General features: G+C 42.6%; 2 protein-coding genes across 12 annotated transcripts in view; one reads left to right on the top strand and one right to left on the bottom strand.

The window, feature by feature from the left end:
- LHFPL2 (LHFPL tetraspan subfamily member 2) overlaps positions 1 to 13,427 on the top strand; it is a 169,891-nt gene extending 156,464 nt beyond the window's left edge. For all 8 annotated transcript variants that reach the window (XM_043470737.1, XM_043470731.1, XM_043470732.1 and 5 more), the window contains one exon: positions 9,344 to 13,427. In XM_043470737.1, coding sequence (XP_043326672.1) covers positions 9,344 to 9,600 — 257 coding nt within the window. In that variant the 3' untranslated portion in view covers positions 9,601 to 13,427. The remainder of the gene's footprint in view (positions 1 to 9,343) is intronic.
- The window catches only part of SCAMP1 (secretory carrier membrane protein 1), a 149,757-nt gene that overhangs the window by 4,572 nt on the left and 120,924 nt on the right, over positions 1 to 24,261 (bottom strand). For 2 of the 4 annotated variants that reach the window (XM_043470727.1, XM_043470730.1), the window contains 2 exons: positions 22,817 to 22,967; positions 16,143 to 16,241 (listed from right to left, as the gene is read on the bottom strand). In XM_043470727.1, coding sequence (XP_043326662.1) covers positions 16,180 to 16,241; positions 22,817 to 22,967 — 213 coding nt within the window. In that variant the 3' untranslated portion in view covers positions 16,143 to 16,179. Of the gene's footprint in view, positions 1 to 16,142; positions 16,242 to 20,136; positions 22,968 to 24,261 lie in introns of those variants that run through there. The other 2 variants (XM_043470729.1, XM_043470728.1) reach the window with 2 other exon arrangements.

The raw sequence follows: 24,261 nt of genomic DNA, 5'->3' as shown, positions 1-24,261 counted from the left end.
AGGGCTCAGCTGGTGCTGGCGCTGGGTAGGGGTCAGTGAGTATTAACTGCTGCCATAGTCACCATGGTGGTAACAGAGTTGCACAGCTTCCCTAGTGGTTCAGAGGGTAAAGCCTCTGCCTGCAATGCGGGAGACCCGGGTTCAACCCCTGGCTCAGGAAGATCCCCTGGAGAAGGAAATGGCAACCCACCCCAGTATTCTTACCCGAAAATCCCATAGACAGAGAAGCCTGGCGGGCTATAGTCCATGGGGTCGCAAAGAGTCGGACATGACCAAGCGACTTCACTTTCACTTCACTTTCTTTCATAGTTACTGTAACAGTTATCATTCAGATCATTAAAGGGTTCTAATCAGCTGTATAAACCTCCACCTTTAAAGTATTAGTTGCAAATGCAGAAAATAGAGGGAGGGTGTTTATAGCTTAAACTCCATGTCATCTTTGTTTGGAATCTACCATTTTTACCATAGTGGATCTTTCCAAAAGGTTCTTCCAAATATGAGAAGACTAAAAAGGAAATGGGAATCACAAATGACATGTGAAGTTGGTCAGCAACACAGTATGTGAAGGGGCCGTGTCACAGGCACTGGGTGTGTGCTTGAAGTGGGCGTGGAGGCAGAAGCCCGGGAACAGAACAGGCTCCTCCTGTCCGGTTTATAACCCAGCGGGAGCTCATCTGAGCCAGAGTCTGTACTCAGAGGCATCTAAGGGACCTTGGAACCAGGGCTCTTCTTTTATGGGACAAATGCGTGTTATGTCACAGAAAGATTCCCGTTTTTTACTTTCATTGTCCAGGTAGTTGGTTAACCATTTACTTGTTTTTATTTAAACATTTTACCCACGAAATTGAGCTGCCTCTCTTAAAACAGAGTGTTAAGGGACCTAGTTCAGCCTTGCGTTGGCGACTGTGGAGACATGACTACAAGGTGTCTGCAGAGTCCCTGCACACGAGGAGCAGGCCGTTACATGCGGTCATGTCTGGGAAGAGAAGAGCTAGATGGCAGACTTGTTAGGTGGGGAACCGGATGGTCTGACAGAGTGCCTTCCTCCAAGCACAATCTTAGTACCTGAGTGTGCCTTGGGGTGTTATGAAAGTGAAAAGATCCCTACCTAACAACAGTGGGTGACTTTCAAATAGCTATTAGGGACTGCCAAAACGACTTCCAGCTCTCAGCATGAAAGATGAGCTTGGAGAAAATGAAGCTTTAGACAGAAAGGAGAGGGAAGTGTACAGACCAATGTTAAGTGTTAACTAGCAGGCCTCAGGCTGTGGTGTGTCACTCTACATCAACTGCTGGACCCCGTGATGGTCCCAGACTTAGAGTTACGTAAGCACATCTTATTCCTCTCAGGAGCAGGGAACCATCTCTTCTCCCTTCCCCAACTACCCCCCTGCCCCATCGAGGTTGCTCTGTGACTCTGCCCTCAGGGCCAGAGAGGGTGTTCCCTGGGCCGTCAGCAGCTCTGCCTTCCTGCCTTCAGCGCCAGCACTTTCTGTTGGTCCCTCCACTCTCCGGGCTCGTGCCGCCGGACATGTGCCTTACTGCTTCTGCAAGCTGCGCGGTCCACCTCCCTCCTCGTCTCCCCTTGTCCCCCACCGCCACCTGCCGTCTTGCTGAACTTCTCCAGGTTCACCCCTGCACTGCTCCTCTGCTTCCTGCTGGCACCTGGGCAGTGCCCAGTCAGCCTCAGTGTATCTTTACAGGCATCGAGGCTGCAGCCAGGCATGGTTGGAAACAGTTTCAGAGTTTTGAGGCTAAATGATCTCTAGATTACTGAAGACTTATCACACTTAATTGACTTACTGCTTTTTTTAAAATGTGATCTCCCAATAGAGATCTATTTTTTGTAGCCAGAAAGGAGATTTTCAGCACTTGCAGTCACGTCAAAGGCCAGTCTCATGATTTGGTCCCTGCACGTGTTTCATTAGTAAATGTGGCTGGTGTGCTGTTAGCCAGAATTGCCAACCCCTAGGATTCATGTTATTGAATGAAGCTTTTCCTGAAACCATTTTAAAAAATTGGCAAGAACTTAAAATGGCTTCATTTTAAAATGTAACAAATCTACACCACAGCACTCTATCTTTTCATTCATCCAACAAATATTTACTGAATGCCTATTACATGTCAGACATTGCTCCAGGCAATTGGGACACAGAAAGAATAAACTGCACAAAGTTCTCTGTCCTCATGGGCTTTACATTCAAGCTGGTGGCGACAAACAACAAACCAAATAATTATATAGTATGTTAAAAAGTGGTGGGTGCTATGGCAGGAATGAACAAAAAGCCAGGGCAAGAGAGGCTGGGTGTGCTGGGGTGACGGAGGCGGGGGTAAACGGCAGTGTTAAATAGGGTCTCAGGGCAGGAGTCAGTGAGAAGAGATTCACCCCAAGACCTTTAAGGAGACGCAGGAGTTAGCCATAGGGGCAGTCAAGAAGCAGCACTCTCCTGGCCAAGGAACAGCTAGAAGGCAGGCCAGTAGGCTCTGCCAGTGGAGGAAAGTGGCCTTGAGGAGGCGGGCAGGTGTCAGAGAGGGTTCTAAGGTTTTTGACCTGAGCAGCTCTAGAACTGGACTCCCATTTATGAGATGAAGCCCACGGGACAAAGACCGGGTTTTGAAGTGGGGAGTAGGAATCAAGAGTTAGGTTTGGATATAGTTTTCAAGTACCTTGTTAGACATCCAAGTGCAGATCAAGCGGGCAGTCGGATATGCAACTCCGGAGCTAAAATTAAGATCAGGATTCAGGAGATGTCAGCCTTGAGGCAGTACCTAAAGCTGTGGGTCGAGTGTGATCAACAAGGACAATGTAGAGGACAGAGACTGGGAAGGTGAGGAGGAACAGGAGAGGATACAGAGAAGAGAGAGTCAGCAGGCTTCCCACCTTGGTTTTCCTTTAATCCAGTGTTGTCAGAACTTGTGGACCGAAGCTGTCACCCCCAGTAAGCCCGGAATGCTCTCTGAGCTGGGTCCCAGAATGGGGCTGGGGCGCCGGGAGTCAGTCATTCTCCTGTCTGATTCGTCTTGCTTCTTGTTATAGATGCCCGCCTGGGCACGAGGTGAAGGGGCAGGGGCTGCCTCCTGGCAATGTGCCCAGTGAGAGAAGCTCGCTCAACAGACTGGCATTCAGTTTGAGTCACAGGGTAGACCTGGTAGGGATAAAAATCACCAGGTAGAGTTTTTCTTTTTTTTTTTTTGAGCTGTGTTGAATGGGAAATGAATGATAGTTAGATGGTTTCCTGCTAGGTTCTTAAATGAGTCAGTGGCTGTTTGAAAGCCAGAAATAAGTTGAACTCTTGACCTCTGTTACCCAAGGTTAACTGTGACACACCCATCAGAGGTTTATGGTAAATGCGGAGATAAAATTGTGGCAGAAATCCAGAAGGAGCCAGCCTTTCTGCCCTCAAGGGGCTCAGAGTCCTGCTAGGGTATTGCTCCGTCCCAAGGCTGAGAATAAAGCCTGCAGCTCAGTAAATTGAGTTGAATAAATACACAAAAGTAACACACGGAAGAGCTGAAGAGGGGTGTACACGGGGCAGTGGGAACAGAGAATAACATTCTGGCAGGAAGTGGTGACAGATGTCACACAGATAACGTGTGAGCCAGGATGTGGGGTGGCGGGTATTTCCAGGTGGATGAGTGCCCAAGGGGTCAGACACCCCTTGTTTGGGGAGTGGGCACTCCCCAGGATGACCTAGTTGGAGCCCAAATCTATTGAATGATGCTATGTCTGCTAGTCCCTGTCTGCTGTGAGCTCTCCAGAGATTCTAGGATATTTCAGAGGTTTAGAATGAGCGTGTTATGACCTAGTGGTGGCTGAGTGGGCATCCTTTCCTGGGGGCTTCTCCACAGACTGCCAGCAGCAATAACAGATGGCCGTCTTTCCTTCCTGTCCTTAGAAATTTTTCTTTGTGAACTGAGGTCCAGTCAGTCTTTACTATTTAGTCTGGAAGCCTGTCTGAGGAGGAAACAGGAATATGATGGCCAAAGACGCACGTGCTATTCTGTACAATAAGCAAGTGCGTTAGTGCTAGTTCTCCCTTGTCAGGCCAGGGAGAAGGGCCTCCTTTTGGACAGGCAGTGCGTGACCCACAAAAGGCAGGCCGCCTGGAGTCCGTCCCCTCGGCCAGCAGGTAGTGACAGGGGGTGGTGGTCCCGTGACCGCCGCAGGAGGGCTGGCACTGACACAGCAGGGAGACTGGGAAGTCACCGCACAGCCTTCCCCACGCCTCCTTCCCCACGCCTCCCTCACGGGCTGTGAGCGGCGGTGCAGACTCGGCTCCCCCGTTCCAACAGCATCCCCTGCTCTTTAAGCTGGAGGTGGCCGTTTTCAGACCGAGTAAAACATTATTGTATTCAGCAGCTCCTGGTCTTTCCAAAATTGGGGGCTTGGCAGGATTATGGAGGTTTCCCACCCCAACCTAAGAGATTTGATTAAAACTTATATTTGATAACATATTATTTGATTTCAGGGCAGCAGCAAGAAAATTCCCTAAGATGTATAATTTTGTGGCTGGTCTAATCATAGTCAGTGCTGACTGTTGATCAGGAAGACTATGGCTTTACTTTTCCCAGCGTGTTTCATTTATTTTCTTTTTTAGCACCTTCTTTGTTTTAGGCACTGGAAACTCAGCCAGGAGACCCAGCTCCTACCCTCTCCCTTTTAGAGCTCATGAAGTCTAATTATTTGAGTTAAACCAGAGCCATGTGTATATGTTGCCCACAGACTCTTAAAATTTTCTCTGGAGCAGGCTAGAACGGCTGGGGATCCAGGTTGAGTCTGAAAGCTCCTTCCAGGCCAGGGAAACTACTACTAAAACGGCACAGGGACACGGTGGATGATGCATTGTGACTGCTGGTACCCATGGCAGCCAGCATCTTATGGTGGGCTTCACTAAACTGTCAGGGCTGTCTCTTACCTGGGCTGGGGCAGCATCTGTAAGGTAGTCCAAGTGACTGACCATCACTTCCGTTAATGTCTTTCTTCCCCAGATGAGGCTGAATCACACCCCAGTGACCCCATGTGAGCATATGCTGGCACTTTCTAGTCTTCTTGGTACAATGAACTGACAGGCTGTTAGTGAGAGAAAAGACGGGCTGCAAGGGGGAGGGTCTCTCTTAAGGCTGGGGAGAGTCGTACCTACTTGGGTACCATCCCATCGAGTGAAGCTGCTGCGGGGGTTCCCAGCTCTCTGAACTGCTAGGTTTCCTGTAGCCGTGGCGGTTGTCTTGAGCAGTTGTCCAGCATCATCCTCTATGCCTTTCCTCCTCCTCCCAGCTGGGCCTGTTGCAGCTCAGCCAGGCCCCAGGAAGAGAGGCCCGTCAGAAGAAAAGCAGATGCCCACTGGCCTAGTCCCGTTTTCTTTGTCACCCTCCAAACACAGGCACACACCTGAAGGTGTGACGCAGTAAAAAAAACAAGGAGACGGAAAGGCCCCAGAGACGGGCTGGCCTCACTGCAGGGGCTGCTGCTTTTTAATACTTCCAAGGGAGAGAGACCAGTGTCTGGTGTGGCTCTTCTGTGAAACTCAGTCCAGCCACACATCGCTGGTGGTCCCTGGGGCACTCCAAACCGAGGAACGGGGAGCCCGCCACATCTGCCGCAGACTTGGTGCGTGTCTCCCTGCGTTCTCTTGCCAGTGGTCCGATGTGCCCATTCTGTCCCCGCAGCTGGTGTCATCAAGCCTGTTTGGACTCTGAGACACATGTCTGCCTCTAGCCCCTGGGGTTCACAGGCCTCAGACGGGCAGTGTGACAGGGGAAGCCAACCAACCAAGAGTCTGCATCTCTTTTGCTGCCGGGGTGGTTCATTCTTGTTGACTGCCATCTGCCAGGGTTACATTACTCTTTCTCCTCCAGAGCACTGTGGTTCAGAAAAACTCTATTGCAGAACAAGCTGCCCTGACATTAGTAATGTTTTATTAAGAGTCGACCCTGTGCCAGGCACTGTTCTGAACACTGGCTTTCTAGTAGTAAATCAGATGTACAGAAATCCCTGCCTTTGTGGAGCTTAGTTTAGAACGGAGATGGATTAACAGTCAAAATAAGTGAAATATCAGGTTGAGCCACATGAAACCACCATTTTTGTAGGTTAAAAAAAATGGACAAATAGTTTCATATGACTCAAGGTAATAGATTGTTACTAAGAAATGCTAAGGAAAAATACTGAAGCAGGAAACAGGGGTAGCAAGTCAGGGGAAGGGAGGCGGTTGAAACTGGGAGTAGGTGGGACCTGAAGACAAGCAGGCCTCATCTGAGAGGAGCATGAGGCTGGAGCAGAGAGCAGGGGCGAGCGCGCCACACACAGAGGGCCTTAGGGCTGGGGAGCCTTTATGGGCTTCTCAAGAACTTTACTCGGAGGCAAAAGGAACCTGCTGGGATGAGGGTTGTGACTAGGGGACGCTTGTAAGCGCCTGGGGACCGGTGCCCCAGGAGTAGTGGGGAGTCAGGACCGCGGGAAGTGAGGAGCCTGTGTGACCACCTGCGTCACGAAGCTTTCTGGAATTCCTCTGGTGGAGGAGGCTTTTCGAAATGCCTAGCGAGGTGACAAACGTCTCTTCCCGCGCACCGGAAGGCTGGCAGTTTTCTCTCGCACTCAGTTGTGTGCGTTCACGGCACTGACCATGCTCGGTTCGGCTCTGCCGTGTGCAAGGAGCAGAATCCCCACCAGGCCGCCCGGCTGCGGACTCATGTCATGTGCACTGGGGGCTCACAGATGGACCAGAGCCACCTCCTGTCACCCACCTGTGGGGACGGCCCTGTGGGCTTATAATCAAGCTGAGGCTTTCAAAAGACTCTTAAGCATGGCACCCTTTTGACAGTCTCCCTGCTGTTCACAGATCGACTGGCCAATAGCAACCACAGGATTTTAAGCAGGCCTGAAGCACTTGAGGAACCTCACCTGAGCTACCAGTAAGGCAACAGCTCAGGAGAAGTGCAGGGGTAAATGCTCCTGACTGTGCTGAGAAAAAAGGGTCCAATGATATTAGAAGAAGAATTATTTATTTTAAAACTTCCCAGAAGGATCTGCAATCGCCACATGGCTTTGTGCATCCTACAGAGAGCCGGACACAACTGAGCAACTGAACGACGACAAGCCAGAGCCCGGCACAGGGTATCAGAGCTGCTAAGTAAGAGTGAAGTTGCCCAGTCGTGTCCGACTCACTGTGACCCAGTGGGCTGTAGCCCACCAGGCTCCTCTGTCCATGGGACTCTCCAGGCAGGAATACCGGAGCGGGTTGCCATTTCCTTCTGCTAGGTGACGGCAAATCCTTGTCGCCCTAGCCCCAATCATGTTAACATGCATTCGTTTACTAACTGGACTTAAGCCACATAATAGAAATGATGTGTACAATTAATAACTGGAGCCACAATTCACACACTCTGGCCTTTTAAAAGAAAGAGGAGGTAATGCTCCCTTGCCCCCAGGTTGCATGCCTCTGCATCCTGAGACAGGTCCCAGTGAGGGGGGACTCCTGTCCCCAAGGCAGTAACTCAGGACCTCAGGGAGGAGACCTCCCAGCTTCCATGTGCCTGGGGTGAGGTTTCCTAGGGAACAAGGTGGGGATTAATCAGGATTTATCACAGGCCTTAAAGATACAAAAGAATTAGCTCAGTCATCCTAGATCCCCCCAGCTGACTATGACTGTTCAGATGGAGAGTCGTTTATTCTTTCAAGGGTACTATTTTGTAGCCTGGCCTTTCCCCTGATTATTAAGTTAGTTGCTCAGTTGCGTCCAACTCTTTTGCGACCCCATGGACTGTAGCCCACCAGGTTCCTGTGTCCATGGGGTTCTCCAGGCAGGCATACTGGAATGGGTTGCCATTTCCTTCTCCAGGTCAGTAAAGGTAGGGAAAGAGAATTAAAAGTCAAGCTTAAATTAGGAGGATAGAACTGCTATTCCAGTGTATCTAAAACACAGGTCTTTTTGTCTATGAATTAATAACCTTGGTTATATAGATAGCATTTTTCAAAGAAAACTGTCTTTTCTTGCTGTATATAGCATTGGCCAAAAAGTTCGTTTGGGTTTTCATACCATTGAATGGGAAAACATGAATGAGCTTTTTGGCCAACCCAACAGAATAAAGCCATCATCTTCTTACAGCATCCTTTCTACCAAGAAAGTTTTGTTGGGTAAGATTTGGGGTCCCTCAGTTTTCTTTGTCATCTTGGGATCTGGACTTCCTTATAAGAAGCTTCTGCTGTGTGAGGGGGAAGCAGGCAAGGCGCCCTGCCTCACCGCCCGGGCTGGCCGCAAAGGTAACCCTTGATTACACAGTGAGCAGTAAAGCTGCAGGAATAGAAAAATAGTGGACCTTTCGTGTGTCGGTGTGGTGGGATCAGCAGAATGGAAACAGGGCTACTTAGTGTCTACTCAAAGCTGCACTTACTTAAAAGCAGTCAGACAAAAAATTCTCATGAAGTTTGCATGTGGTTTCAGAGTGTCTATGTAAATATAGAAATCACTGTCCTAGGTATGAGGTTGGTTGCTGGTGAATGCCAGCAAACTGACCCCTCGTGGGCTTATCTTTAAAGCATGACACCCAAGTTAAGATCTGGTCTCTTGCATTTAACTCTTGTTCTCTGTGAATTCTCTTAGAGCAGGGGTTGGCAAACTTCTGCCAAAAGCCAGATAGTAAATATTTTAGATTTTTGCAGGCCGCAGGCCCTGCACCACCTCCCTCACTGTGCTGTTCTGCACTGCCATGGGCAGTCCATAAATGAATAGGCATAGCTGTGTGCCAGTAAATCTTTACTTATAAAAACAAGGCCCCGCTTGACCTTAAGTCTGCCAACCTCTGCCTTACTGCAAGACAGTAAGGAAGGGGAGGAAGCAGTAAGAGAGTCACCCGCTTTCCCAGAAGAGAAATTACTAGTGGGTTCACATTCTGACATGTACATACAAGGCTAAAGTGAAAGTCACTCAGTCGTGTCCGACTCTCTTTGCAACCCCATGGACTGCACAGTCCATGGAATTCTCCAGGCCAGAACACTGGAGTGGGTAGCCGTTCCCTTCTCCTGGGGATCTTCCCAACCCAGGGATCGAACCCAGGTCTCCCGCCTTGAGGGTGGATTCTTTACCAGCTGAGCCACAAAGGAAGCCCCGAGGCTAAAAGTATTCCTAATAAAGAGACTGTCTGAAAAAAAAAAAAGAGACTGTCTGGATCAGGCCAGGGTGGTTGCACAGAACAGTACTGACACGCTCTGAGTCTGGTCCTGGAAGCAGACTCAGTATCGTTCCGCTACTGCACCCCGGATCCCACAGCCCAGAGCAGGCGCATCAAACACAACATCACACACTCACTCGCCACTGGGTCTTCATCTGTTCTCTCTTCTGCCCTGCAGGCCTCTTCCTCATCCTGGGCTTGATACTCTACCCCGCTGGCTGGGGCTGTCAGAAGGCCATAGGCTACTGCGGACACTACGCGTCGGCCTACAAACCCGGAGACTGCTCACTGGGCTGGGCCTTCTATACCGCCATCGGGGGCACGGTGCTCACCTTCATCTGTGCTGTCTTCTCCGCCCAAGCGGAGATCGCCACCTCCAGTGACAAAGTACAGGAAGAAATCGAAGAGGGGAAAAACCTCATCTGCCTCCTTTAGCTTGGAAGAGACATCAGCGCCGTCTTCTTGCTCGCCGTAACCTTGTGAAACACTTCACTTCTGGTTCCGTCACTTGGGTCAAGTGAAGCACTAGCCTTTACCTACCGAAGCCACATTCCACAGCCTCCCAGGACTGACGGCAGGCCGCGTCCAGCCACGCCGAGCACTGCACGTGAGGGTCACGGTGCACATCGTAAGAGATGGAACGAGAAAACAGCACACAAGCCCTGACGTGGAGTTTCGTTCTGTTGGACCCCATCTCCCCCCAAGGCTCAATGAAGGATGATGACCTGAACCATGAAAGCAACAGGTTCTCTGGTAACAGACGAGACCACAGGCCGGATCTGCAGGCGGTTTTAGGCTGCGTGCATCTCTGCCTCAGGGTGAGGTTGGTGTAGGGGTCCTTCATTTCCTCGCGTTCTTTCACACTGTCTCCTCTGGGGTCCACAGTGAAGACCGCACATTTCCCGGGGACACCAAGACACTGCCTCTCACTTAGCTGACCTGAGCAGGGACAGTGTGGAATTCTACTGTGGGACTTACTCTAGGCTGAACTCCAGAGTCAGGTGGGTCCACTGAACTGTCACTCTGAGAGTCTAGAAATTTGAGGAGAGAAAGGATGAGGACCTGTCCCACCATGAGAATAAAAGCACAGACAGAATCCTATTAGTAGAGACAGAGTCACTCCACTTCCCAGGCGTAGCACCAGTACTGGCCCAGTCTCCTCTGCCACCAGAAATCCCTTGTTGTTCCCTGAGGGCTAGACCTGCGTTTCGACTGCCGGAGGAAACCTGTTTCCTCCTTCCAGGGACCCAGGTCTCCAGGCTGCTGTGGCTCACTCAGAGAGCGTGCCCGAATCTCAGCCCTTGCGGGGAGACCTTTCCCCGCTGTGCGGGAACCAGGCAGCACCCGGCCGTGTTCCCGCCCCCAGCGGCAGCAGATGACAAGGAGCTGGTCACAGGAGTTACGCTTCTCTAGTTACTGGTGTTGGTCCTGGACGCAGACTCAAATAACATTAAATTGCTCTACCCAGTGAGTTTACAGCAAAGGCTTCATTCTCAGGAAAGCATAGAGTAGAAGGTTCATGCAAAAATGAGAGCAACCAAGCTCCTAGCACCTGCCTACAACTGTTTACAGAAAGAATGAAACACCACTATTAAAAAGGATCCAGGGGCTTTTAATCTAGTTTCTGTAAGTCACCAATAACTGATTCAGGAAAATGTTATTAGCCATCACTTCAACCTTACCCTGGAATGATCAAAGGGACCAAAAGGAACCTAGTCTGATATTACCCTGAACTTCAGAATTACAGGATGCTACAGCAACACTTCCTTACAACTTAAACAAATGGGATGGATCCACCAAATTTCTGGAAGGATTAAAAGTATGGGTCTCTTTAGGCTTACGAATCTGCTTACTTGAGGGCTTGCTTTGTTTTGAAAAATTTAACAAATAACTAATGAACCTTGTTTGGGCAAGGTATTGTGTGCTAAGCACCACCAGGCATATAAGAATCCTGGATTCAGATCTTACAACCCTGCCCTGAGTTAATCATCTTAAAGCTATGTGAGTCTGAAAACCATGCCTTGCTGCAGAATAAGTAATTGCTTTATATTAATACATAGATGGGATGGAGAACTAAAGTTTTATTCCAGTCTGGCCATTGGCCTATGCCAGAAACCATTTTATCTCACAGATTATGACCTAAAGGGCAAGAGAGGTATGGGGTTGGGGGGGAACCAGCCTTTAATGAGTTCACCATTCTTAGACCAAAACTGAGAATAAGTAAAGTGTACATCTGTGACTCTTTTCAAAAAAGCAAAGGGGTAAATATGTGTGCTCACGGCAGCCTGCCATCCGGACTCGGGAAACAAGACCTGTGTAGGTGATGGTGGCCACCGAACAGGGCTCCTGTCCCTGCCGGATAGGGACGCACAAGTCCTGATGCCGTCATACTTATCCCTTTTTAACACTAGGAAATTATTTTCATTAATAAAAAAAATAAAGTTCCCTCCACCAGGCAAATAATTTTGATTAAAAATACACATTTTTTTCTTAAATTTATCACAAGATTCACTTTTCCTTCTATACAACATAGAGAACCTATGTTATAACTCTGATTTTACACTCTCACTCTCCTCCCAGACAAGTCATAAGCCTGGAGGAGCCTCTGAGCATGTCCATCATCTTTACTGCCCGACTGCTTTTCCACTAAGGCGGGGTGGAGGTACATCCCTAGATCACTCTAATAACAAGTCATAAGTGAAAATGTGCCCTCTCTTGGTCAGAAGAAAGTCACTTGACAGTGTTTACTTCATCAGTCTGAATGTCACAGAAGACCAGAAAAGGTACATGTGCACACACACAAAACCCCAAACCATTAAAAACTACTTAAAACACTGATTTGTCAGGCAGAGCACAGATGAAATCTCTCTAGCAGAGAAAGAGTAAAAAGATAAACGTGGGCCTTTTGAACCTGCAAGTCCATTTAGCCAGGCTTCAGTTAGGATAAATGGAATATAAAAATCATGCTAGCCTAGATGAAAACTGCATGGCTGTTTAAAAACCACTGAATGGGAGGACTGTGTTAGAAAGAAACAGATTGAAAACAATTAGACAATCGTTGACCTACATCTATTTTTCTAATAAATTTCTATCAATCACATAATTGCCTCAGTCTAAAAATCTAATATACCTGGACCATCACTACTACCAGAAAAAGTCTTATTTATTTTTTGCCTGCATTTGTGCTTCAAGTTTTGTGATGGGGCTGGGCTTCCTCAATGAACTCCAAGAAGGCAGAAATGTTTGCTTTGGATTCTGTGGATTCTTTAAACCTGTGTGCTAATTCAACAATTTACATGAATTGTGTAAGGGTTTTTGTATACTTATCAAACATCTGTGGTGTAATGATCTTTGTTAAGCATGTATTCTGTAAAGTGCCATAGTCCTTTTTTTTAATGTGTGTAGCATATTTAAAATATATATATATTATACATACACGAGTCTGTGTGAGAGATGTGCAATAACAAAGGTGTATGTATGTTCTGTTTTTTGGGGAACTGGACAGGAATCAGAACAGAGACTGTTTCTGTTTTGGCAAAGGAGAGTTAAAACATTTTGCCTTCATGGCCTAGTCATTAACCCAGAACAATTCTAATGCTACACAGACCTATGTGAAGAAAAGACTGGTATGAAATCATCTTTCCCTGGGTCTAAATTAAAATAATCACTAGATTTATGTGAAAAGTTAAGCCAGCAAGCCAGGCCCAGTTAATGCTAGTCTTTCATGTGAAATGTGAAGCTGCCATGTTGCCTTTTCTGTTAGTGTGATAACTAGTAGCTGGTACATAATCACTAAGGAGCTCTTTCTTAACCTGCTTTGATAGACCACGTTAATGCTAGACCACTATTTAAGGGCCAGTCTCACACCTCCTCAGCCACGAGGGTCTGCCTAGAACAGACCTCCCTGTGCAATAACATGTGGCCCCTGGAAACCCCAGGCCTGCGTTTGCACCGGGGCAGCACAAGAAAGGCACGACTGGGATTTCTTCTGAGACTGTGGTGAAACGCCTTCCAAGGCTGGGGGGTCATGAGGTGCTCTGGAGGAACTTGGCACCACTTGATATTATTCAACAACCACTTGAGCCAAATGTAAAACTGTATTACCGCTGACGGACTCAATCAGAGCCTTTGAATTTCTGGTCATCCTATTGTAAACTAATGCATTATTTGTCTAGCATTGATTAGGTTCCTGTGCATATGTATTTTCACCACATGCTCCCTACCCTCCCCAGATATGAATTAAACCAGATTTTGCAAACTTATTCTGATTCTTTCAAGTCTCATTATTTCAATAATGTGTATAATCTGATCAAGAAAATATCTACCAAATTTCTAACATTAACATGTAATACTGGTGATAAGATATTCAAGTGTTTTAACTCTGCCATTCACTAATAATATATATACACCTACCTGAGGTTAGCTTTAACTTGAAGTATATATTTCTTCCCCTGAGAAGCAATGATGTAATTATAAATAGGAAAAAATAAAAATAAAAACCCTCTCATATGCTATACAGTTATCTAAGTTTTGAAGAAATATGGAAATACTTCAAAGTATTATGAATATAATGTAAAGAAATGTGTACAACAAGGGAAAAGTCAACTGAAGGGCACGTTCTCCTCTTCCAACAAGAATACCACAATTAAAAGCCAATCATGGAGCAATACACATCCACATTTCCTGAAGGTAATCCTGCCCATAAAAAGCTTCATCTAGAAACAGAACTCCACTTTATAAACTAATACACGAACAACCCTTTTCATAAACTCTTATTCAATGCTCCATATCACGTGAAGAACTTAGAACATACAAAAATAGCTTTATTTTCTTGATCTAGGGCCTGTGACAGCTGACACTACTGTATGCTTTGGCATCTAAGCATTTGAGACATTTTAACATTCCTGACATGTGCCAGATTTCTAATAGGAATCAACATTAAAAGCTGACAAAATTACCCAAATCAATAAAGGCAAGTTTTTTCCAAACAAATTACAATCTAAATAATCCAAGTGAAACTGGACATTTTCAGTTGCTTTCTCAGCTGTTATTACATCTTTCTCAAAAGTTAATCCACAAGAGAAAGGACCCTGACTTTAAATTTCAGCACAGGCTGGGCAGCCCACATCCGTGCTTCACATTTCACACCGGGTTTCTACTTATTTTTGCTACCAGCTTGATCTTCCATGGCTTGATCTTCCCAGAACACACTGCATTCAACTCACTCCTAGCTCTCCTTAGAAATCTCGGCTTAACATAGTAACAGTCTTGACACCTATCCTGGACATTTCCTTTAAGGGAGTTATTTCAGTAGTTTCCAATCATTCAGTACCTTTCTTTTACTCCCAAACACTAAAGGGTAAGAGCCTCAAAGCAGATTTCTAGCCTCCTCTCTAAAGCAGCCAGTAACTGTCTTCATTTCAGGACTCCATCGGTTGCCTAGTCACACAATTGTGGCCATCTGCGGGTGCCCCTGCTATCTTCTTCACTGCAGCTTCCTCCTCACCCTGAAGAGTTCTTCAAGATAAGTCTTTAAGACACGACCTGCTCACTTTGCTTAGATACACAGGATGTAAATAAAAGCATAAATGAATAAGAGGAAGTAGTAAAACCACATGGAAAAGAAAAATCAATCAAATAACTTGTAGCTCTTTGACTTTTTATAGTCAAATATCCTGAAAAATCTAGTATCTGTACAAGCAGTCCACCAAGGGCATATGTTTGGGAGAAACCACTAAACTATCCTTAAGACAAGGAGGCCCGAATGAAGGCAGGAGATGGTGAAGACAATGAGGCGAAGAGACGTTAGGGAGAAAGAAGGGACAGCTTGGGGACTGATCAGAAGCAGTCTGGGGATTGGGGGAGCGAGTCTAAGATGGTTTGGGCCCTGGGCAAAAAGCGGTGCCTTCACCTAGATCAGGAACCCAGCAGGGACTGAGACTGAAGGCATGAAGTTTCAGCCCAGGCCGCCAACGTGAAGTCCCATGTGCGGCTAGAAATACACGGCGGAGAGAAGACCAGCGGGGTGACAGAGACTTGGGACTCTTCAACATGGACAGCAGTAAGCATTTTTAACCTTTATACATGTTTCATGGGCAGGTACTATGCTAAGCACTTCTTTTTAATTCACTTATTCATCAAAACCCTATGAGTAGAAACTAATATCCTCATTTTATAGATGTATTAACTGTCACCCAAGTAACTTAACTGAGGTTAAGCAGTTTATCCCACATGAAAAAGCTGGTAAGTGGCAAAGCCAAAGTTCAAATACAGGTTTGACACCAAAGACTACATTCTCCAACAGCTGTAGTTTCCTTCTCCCCATAACAGAGTGAGAAAACAAATACAAAAACCCCAAGGAGACACCAACATCTGCATACTAAACTCTCAGAATAACTTCCAAATTTAACTCCAAAAAAGCCACACCATAAGATGACAACTGATGAAAACACTGCTCCCTTTCAGAGAAAAACCTGGTAATTTTTCATACTTTCCAAGATGACAACATATATCTCAATTTGCTCAATCCTGAGAACAGCATTAAAAATTCACCAAGTATATGACAGTGGTAAAAAATGACAGTTTTATTATAACAATCTCTGAACAACAGGGTTCTATTGTATATAGCACAGGCAACTATATTCAATATCCTGGGATAAACCATATGGAAAAGGAGTATTTTTTTTAAATGTATATATGTGTATAACTGAGTCACTTTGCTGCATAGCATAAACACAAAATTGTACTTTTCAACTATGCTTCCATAAAAAAAATTATAAATAATCTCTCATCCAGAATAAGCAGCCATTATGATTACATAAGGGGCCTATTTTCTTCATAGCTAATATGACAATTAAATAAGGATTTGTTTTCAACCTAAGTTTCTCCAAACACACACACACACACACACACACACAAATGCCAAAGACCACTGAGGAAGTCAGCACCGCTGTGAAAAGCAGGCAGCAGGTACTTACCCACACGTTGTGGAGGTAGGCCTTGGACTGGAGATTTTCAAAAATACACGCTGTACTTTTTTTCTTGATTACTGAATTGTTTTCTAGAGTCCATTGTCCCTAAAGGATGGATATGAATTACTGGAAATGTGGAAAATGGAAAAGAGAAAACTGGAAAAAGGTGGCACTGGGTGATGGAAGCAACCCCACGCTTGGCAAGAGTCAGGGGCCCTGCGCCTGGCTGCCTCTCCCCTGCCCACCACCACCACTCACTGAGTGACTGGGGTAGTTTCCTATTCCTCTATAAAACAGGGCCCAGAAACAGAAATTCCAGCATAGGCTTGGTGTGAGGGTTAAGTAACCGACTTATGTGAAGCATTTAGTATAGTTTCTGTTATATAGAAAGTCCCCAGTAGTATGTTGTTTTTAGAAAAAAGTTAAAAGAATCTTCTGTCCAGACTAATATCATTTAGAGTCGATCTTAAAAACGAAGTGTTGTCCTAAAAATTGTGAAGAATAAACATGACCTGTTGTTAAACCCAATCTAGTTTTTACCTAGAGAGGCTCAATGGCTTGGCTACCTTGGCCAGCAATTTTTTTCCATCCTGTCCTAGTCATCTTTGGCTTAGGGCTTTCAGCAAGTGGAAGATTCCTCTGTAGATACAAGATACATGATCACTCCTATTTATAAACAAGGAGTATCAGCTGAGCCCATCATCTGTGGGAAACCAGAATGCTCAGAAAACCTTCCAATTATTTGTTAAATCCTATTGATGGAAAAGCCTTCTTAGAAAAGGAACATCCAATCACGGCACAGTGTAAATGAAGACGGAGATGGAGGCATAAATTGATACAATTTTCTGGAGAGCAATTTGGCAATGCACATCAAAGATCATAAAAATCTACACTTAGCTTTGACCAAGCATATTGTCCTAAGGCAAGAACACAAGCTTGGGTCCCCAATTTAGCAATAATATATTCCTTGGTAAGTTATTTATAATTAAAAAAAAAACCTGAAATTCAGAACCTAAAAGAGTAACAGGATTTGAAAGATAACATGTGACACATACATATAAAGGTATCTATACAGCCGCTGTTACAGAAGTAATTCATCATACGAAAAATTCAACATATTTATATCAGAATTGGAAAAAAAGATTACAAACCATCGTGTAAGTTAAAATTCTCTAGTAAAAAAGTCATAGGAAATCGACTCAAGATAGCTCAGGGAGAAAAGGATAAGAGTATTACTTGGAGAATGTAATACCCAGCCAGCAGAATAGGGGTGCGCAGTCAGGCCTCACAGAGGCAACAGAAAGCTGGGAAGACCTTGGCTGTGTCCCTCACCCTACCTCTTTTGCATGTCTGCTTTATTCTCCACTTCCATCACACGTCAGTTTTCTAGTAACTCTTTCGAAGTCTTGGCAGAATATGGTTATCCACATGGCCCAACTCTGAAACAGTATAATTCTAGACAAATCTACTTTCAGAGTAAAAATTTAATGAGCCATGTATGAGTCCACTATGGCCAGGTGACATCCAGTGCCACTGTGGTCTTCAGGGGTCCAAAGAAACGGGGTTTGTGAGAGCTAGACAGACATCCTTAAGAGACCAATTACAAGGCTGTAGAGTTCTTAATATTAGAGAGAAAAGTGGTCTTCCTAGAAAATTAACGGAAAGAAATGAACCAAATATTAACAGTAGCTATTTGTGGGTATAAAATCATGAGCCACTATAACTCCTTTTGCTGTAAATATTTTTTTAAATTCATATGAAATGTAATCTTAATTTTATAAATAAGTTAATTTTAAAAGCTTAACTAGCAGGTCATTATGATATAATACCAAGTGAGGGAAAAACAGGACAAAAATTCCCATTATTTATATCCCTTAACTGTATAAAATATGTATGTATACAAAAAGAATGGAAAAAATACAATAAACATTAACAGTGGTATCTCTAGATGATAAAAATTACATATTGTTTTTCTCACTTATTTTCCATATTTTCAGTAGTCCTCCAACAGATACCTATTTCCTTCATACTAGAAAAACATCAGTTGGAGGGAGGCGTATGCCCAGTGGGCTCAGTTTTTGTATAGGAGACAATAATGTTGTAGGAACTTCTGTAACCACCAGAAAAAAAGTTATTCAGGGCATTTTCTTCCTAGCTCTCAAACACCTGAATAATATTATAAACTGTCATGGTAACAACATCTCATGACCATGATTTATCTCGAGAATTACTGGCCCACAAAATTTTTAGAGTTCTGCAGGAATTCTAGGACAGGAATTCTAAGATTAAAGCTAAGTACTATAAAACAAAGAGTTAAATAAAATGTGCATGCTATGGTTCTACAAATTCAACTGTTTAAATGTACAGAAGGTAACAGTCAACATATGAAACACTATAACGCAGAAGAGGATTAATGACTTTCTCTCTCCAGTAAAGATAAAATGGGTTTCAGTGGCAGAAGAATTTTAACTACACCATCAGCCATGCCAACTCCAGAAAGTTATGAGCTGAAAAATAAATCAAGCTTTATTACTGGATAATCTTGAAATTTAACACTCACTGCACTGTTACATGCTGGCTCCTATGTCCCTTTCCATTTGAAAACATAAACAGTGGTGATGAAAATTCTCTAAGTTGAAGGCTTTGTCTTATCAAAACCACAGTTAAACTGTAAATATGAAGCCCACAAGAAGGGTAAGAACACGAGAGGGGAGCCTTCCCCTATTTTGCTTCTAATCAAGGATATCTACTGTATTCATCTAGGATAGATTAGTGGCAACATCTGGCTGGCTTGGAAATTTTCTACAGATTCCTTTCTACCTTTCTATAGACTGTGATAAATCTTAAAGTTTAAAAATACCCATCCTTACAAAAAGCATACTGTTGTATAAAATGTACCCTAAAACTCTAGTAGAAATATTTCACTTTCCATATTTAACCACTGAGTTACAACCTTTTAGTTTAATAAACAAGAATTAGAAACAATTCTAGTGTTTTAAAACATACAATTCTATTCTAAATAAATTTATACTATGGTACTTGAAAAATCTATCAAAGTACAGATTTTTAAACATCCTCAATTATTTTTACATTAACCGCTTTTATTTCACCTATAAAATTCTTAATCACAAGGAATCAGTAAATTCCTTTAAACATTTAACTTAAGGAAAAAATGGAAGAAGATACAGTGAAATGGTGAGTGACAGCACAGTAATTCTAATAAGGGAAAATTGCACAAAAAATGTAACAGATTCTGTATGTAAACAGTTAATGTAGATTTTTACCAATAAAAATGCAAAATTAGGTGCTAATGCAGTGTTTTCAGAAAAAGATAAAGCAATAACTATAAAAAGCATTATGTACTACAAATGATTTACAGAAACAAGTAAAATATAATTAAACATAAACTCCCTCTAAAATGCAAACCATACATTATATCAACATGATTTACGAAAGGCCTATATCCAATGAAAATCCAAAGTCACTTTTAGGTTAACACCCAAAAAACTCAAAATGCTGTTCCTATTTTAATTTAACATGAATTTCTCAAATAAGATTCACCATGAGCACTTTTTTAGACTATGTTTTTTATGTCCTCTTTAGATAACCAAATGAAAAATCTAGCAATACACAAACTGGTACTTTCATCAGTACATAAAACAGCAGCAGGTAGTGAGGTTAGGAAACAGAAAACAGGTTCAATCGAATCGATACAACACTAGTATAGAGGCATCCATGTTAACCCACAAGCAAGGTCTGGACCACAAAACAGGTTTTCTGTTTTTGAATTTAGCTTCTAGTCTGTGTATTTTGACCTTAAAGCGGTCAAACTATTTAACTAGTGAATCTCATGTTCCACTACCTACAAAAGTCTAAAGCAACAGAAAAACTGTCATGTCGTTTTTAAAAATCAAATGTGGTATTTCTATATACATTGACCCTCTGTATAATTACTGCCTCTGAAGTACTAATACAGTATTTAAAATTACACAAACAAACATCCAGTAAACAGCATTTTATTTTATGACACTCTGTGTTAATACAATAAATATACAAAACTTCCAAACCACTGAAAACATGCAACATTAGAGGGACAGATGGAGGGCATTTATATAGAACCATGACAATCACCATAATGGCAGCGCAATATTACTCGTTGACAAAATATACAAACATCCTTAGATAAATAATCCAAGTTCCAAATTAAAAACCACTGAGCAATGATTTTCCAGTGTTCAAACTTTTGTTTGAAATAAAATAGCCAAAACAATACTACAAACTGAAAACTGACGTGGTTCCTTACAATGTGAAGACCATTTCATGATTGTGATACTGGGTAATGCTAATATTAAATATAAAACACTAACAAATGCCAATCTTTTACTGAGTGCAAATGTGACTATTTACTAATGATTGTTAAGAGAATAGAGATTATAAGAATTAAAAACCCCTCTACTTTATCAAACTGTTAAGCAATGCCATCATTTTAATGCACATTTATGTTTTTAAAAAACATTTTTCTCTTTATTAAGCTTGTATTAACCCAAATAACTGGAATTTAAAACAACACTTCTGCCATCCAAACAAAAAAAGGTACTGTTGGTTGTAATTATTCTTTGCTACTTAGCAATAGAGGATTTCTACAGAACAGAGAGAAGCATTCATAATTCTTGAAGAAAAGTACTGATATCTCAGTATTCTTCAAAAGTCTCTATGATAAAGTTTTCATCTGTAGTTTAAGGAGAAACAAAAGGAACTTGAAAGATAATGACAGACATAAGTGCTTTTGTTGTATTTTGTGGTTAATGTTTTGAATATTTGTAAAATCCACACTCAACAAAGCATACTGATGAAACATTTTTCAGTAAGATTATAGGCTCTAAAAAACTTGAATGGGCTTATTTGGTTGAGAAAGTAGGTAGAGATTATCACTGATCAGAAATATTCATAAAAACAGCTTTAAATTCATACTCTGAATCCTATTTTCATCAGAATAAAAGAAATATCTTCCAAGTATATTACTTCAACAAAGTCCCAAATAAATCAACGTAAACACCATCTGGATGAATCTGAGTTATATCTAGCATCACACAAAGCTTCTTTCATAAATAGGAGAATTTACCATCCTACCCCTAGGATGAAACTCATTTTAACTCCAAATTTGGGGGGAAGAATAAAAATGATTTAACCATTTACACCCAGCTGATTTTTAAGTATCAATTAATATAATCCAACAGACTACCCTTCCTTAAAATCAAATTGAATAAAACATACTCATTATTCTGCAATCTGAGGTTTGCTAACGACTTCCAAAACAACAGTATCATGACTTTACAAGTGTCTTTGAGGCATTTAATCAGTTATTTAAAATGATTCAAAGTTTCAATCCAAGTATACTATAAGAATGAAGTCCTGTGCTGCATGGTAACAATTTAACATGATTATGTCCGTAATTAATGCATTCAATTATATCTGTATTTTCTCACTTGGTTCAAGTTAAATGTTTTATTTTTTCTATTGCTACAGATTTTAGTGTGTTCAGTGAGTCTCAAAAATTCAAAGACTGAGGTGCATTAGGGATTCAAGTATAGTGAAGTACCAGGGTCTTTTTATTTTTAATTCCAACTGGACATGAGAGGCTAAAAGAAAAATATCTTAAATACTGTTATGTTCTTTTAGGACATGGAGTTAGGCTAGACTTTAACACCTCTGTTAAAAATTACACAAGCATACCCCAAAAGAGAGCTGCCAAACACAATCTCAGTTCAATTAAAAAGAGTAGCCACACGAATATACCAAAGTTTCCAAACAGTAATATTTTACTATGGCATGAATACTGAAAATTAAAAACAAAAAGGTATTATCATCACTACATCCTATTCCACCAATTATCTACTTTTTTTTGGATAATGCACTGCATATTATATTATATCCTCATATTACATCCCAGTACATTTTTATTTAAAAGAAAGTATTACAGAAAATCATTTCTATGATTCTATAAACAACTCCCCAATCCTACAACCATAAGCAGTGCATAACCCAAAATACTAATTCTTTTAAGAAACATGGTATCCATGCAAGATCAGAGATTGATTATCAAAATATCAACTACTCTAAAAAAAGAAAATAAAAAGATAAAATTTACATTATCTGCTTTGAAATGCACACAGGCTCTTCACTGGTGACTGAAATTGCTAAAAAGCAAGCCAATTTAAAAGTCCCTAAGTCTCTGATGTCCTATTTCTTTCAATATAAATAAGGAAAAGGAATGAAGCATTGCTTTCCTGCTCAAATGTGTAATTTTTATGTCTAAGATTCTTGAAAGGAGGACTGCAGCAAGTACTAAGTGCATTTTTCAGTAAGTGCCATGTTAATGTCAGTGTGGCACCACTGAAATCATCTGCTGAACATTCATCCCCCAAAAAACATGGAGAATATTTACTTTGTATGTACTATTTTTTCTGCAAGGGGCACTGAACTATTGAGAAACTGTCAGGTAAATAATAAGACGAGGAAGTTTTTCTGGTTTTAGCCCATGCACAAGATATTAGGAAATATACGTGCTGTGTGTACTGTGTGTTTGGGAAAAAAAAATTTTATAGAATATAGTAACTAGAGAAAAAGGTACAATCAAAAGGTAACAGTGCATTGTCGGAAGACTCTCTAAATTTGGTTACCCTTGAACGCATTCTGAGCTGCACTGCTTGCTGCAGTAGAAGCTGCATTTGCGGCTGCAGTCTGGACAGTTTTGTTGGACATCACACCTGTTGCAAACTCTTGTTGGGCCTTCTCAAAACTAGCACCTGTTGTGCGATACAGTCCATGTACCTAGGGAGGCACAGAAAAGTGGGAGAAGATGAGTGGTAATCTTACATGTTCATTATCAACAGCTCTCCAGCTAGTCTCAACATGACTCAGAGATACAAAGACTAGATGTGAGGCAGGCAGGATTCCTAAGATCAAGGACATCAGCCCCCACACTGGAACACAACACTGCATATAAATATTTTCTTAAAACAGACTTTTCCTTTTCATCTGCAATGCAGAAGAGATAATTATGCCTATGCCAAACCAAGAATAATTTAAAAAGCAGCTTAACCAAAAGCAAAAAGCTATGCTTTCCACTGTACCAAGTTAAGATATTTACAGCCTTACAACGACTGGTTTAAACATAACAAATCCCTTAGGATATACAGTAGAAATAGCAAATAGATTCAAGGGATTAGATCTGATAGAGTACCTGAAGAACTATAGATGGAGGTTCATAACATTGTACGGCAGGCAATGATGAAAACCATCCCCAAGAAAAAGAAATTAAAAAGGCAAGTGGTTGTCTGAGAAGGCCTTACAAACAGCTATGAAAAGAAGAGAAGCGAAACGCAAAAGACAAAAGGAAAGGTATACACTTCCGAATGCAAAGTTCCAAAGAACAGCAAGGAGAGATAAGAAAGCCTTCCTCAGTGATCAGTGTGAAGAAATAGAGGAAAACAACAGAATGGGAAAGACTAGAGATCTCTTCAAGAAAATTAGAGATACCAAGGGAACTTTTCATGCAAAGATGGGCACAATAAAGGACAGAAATGATACTAACAAAAGCAGAAGATATTAAGAAGAGGTGGAAAGAATACACAGAAGAACTATATGAAAAAGATCTTAATGACCCAGATAACCATGATGGTGTGATCACTGACCTAGAGCCAGACATCTTGGAATGTGAAGTCAGGTGGGCCTGAGGAAGCATTACTACGAACTAAGCTAGTGGAGGTGACAGAATTCCAGTTGAGCTATTTCAAATCCTAAAAGATGATGCTGTGAAGGTGTTGCACTCAAGATGCCAGTAAATTTGGAAAACTCAGCAGTGGCCACAAGACTGGAAAAGGTCAGTTTTTATTTCAATACCAAAGAAGGGCAATGTCAAAGAATGTTCAAACTACTGCACCATTGCACTCATTTCACATGCTAGTAAGGTCATGTTCAAAATCCTTCAAGTTCAGTTCAGTTGCTCAGTCGTGTCCGACTCTTTGCAACCCCACGGACTGCAGCATACCAGGCCTCCCTGTCCATCACCAACTCCCGGAGTTTACTCAAACTCATGTCCACTGAGTCAGTGATACCATTCAAC

This window comes from Cervus canadensis, chromosome 6 (assembly GCF_019320065.1).
Source record: "Cervus canadensis isolate Bull #8, Minnesota chromosome 6, ASM1932006v1, whole genome shotgun sequence".
In the NCBI taxonomy this organism is placed as follows: domain Eukaryota; kingdom Metazoa; phylum Chordata; class Mammalia; order Artiodactyla; family Cervidae; genus Cervus; species Cervus canadensis.
Note: the sequence above shows the minus strand (reverse complement) of the source record. Positions and strands in the feature narration are given on the sequence as shown.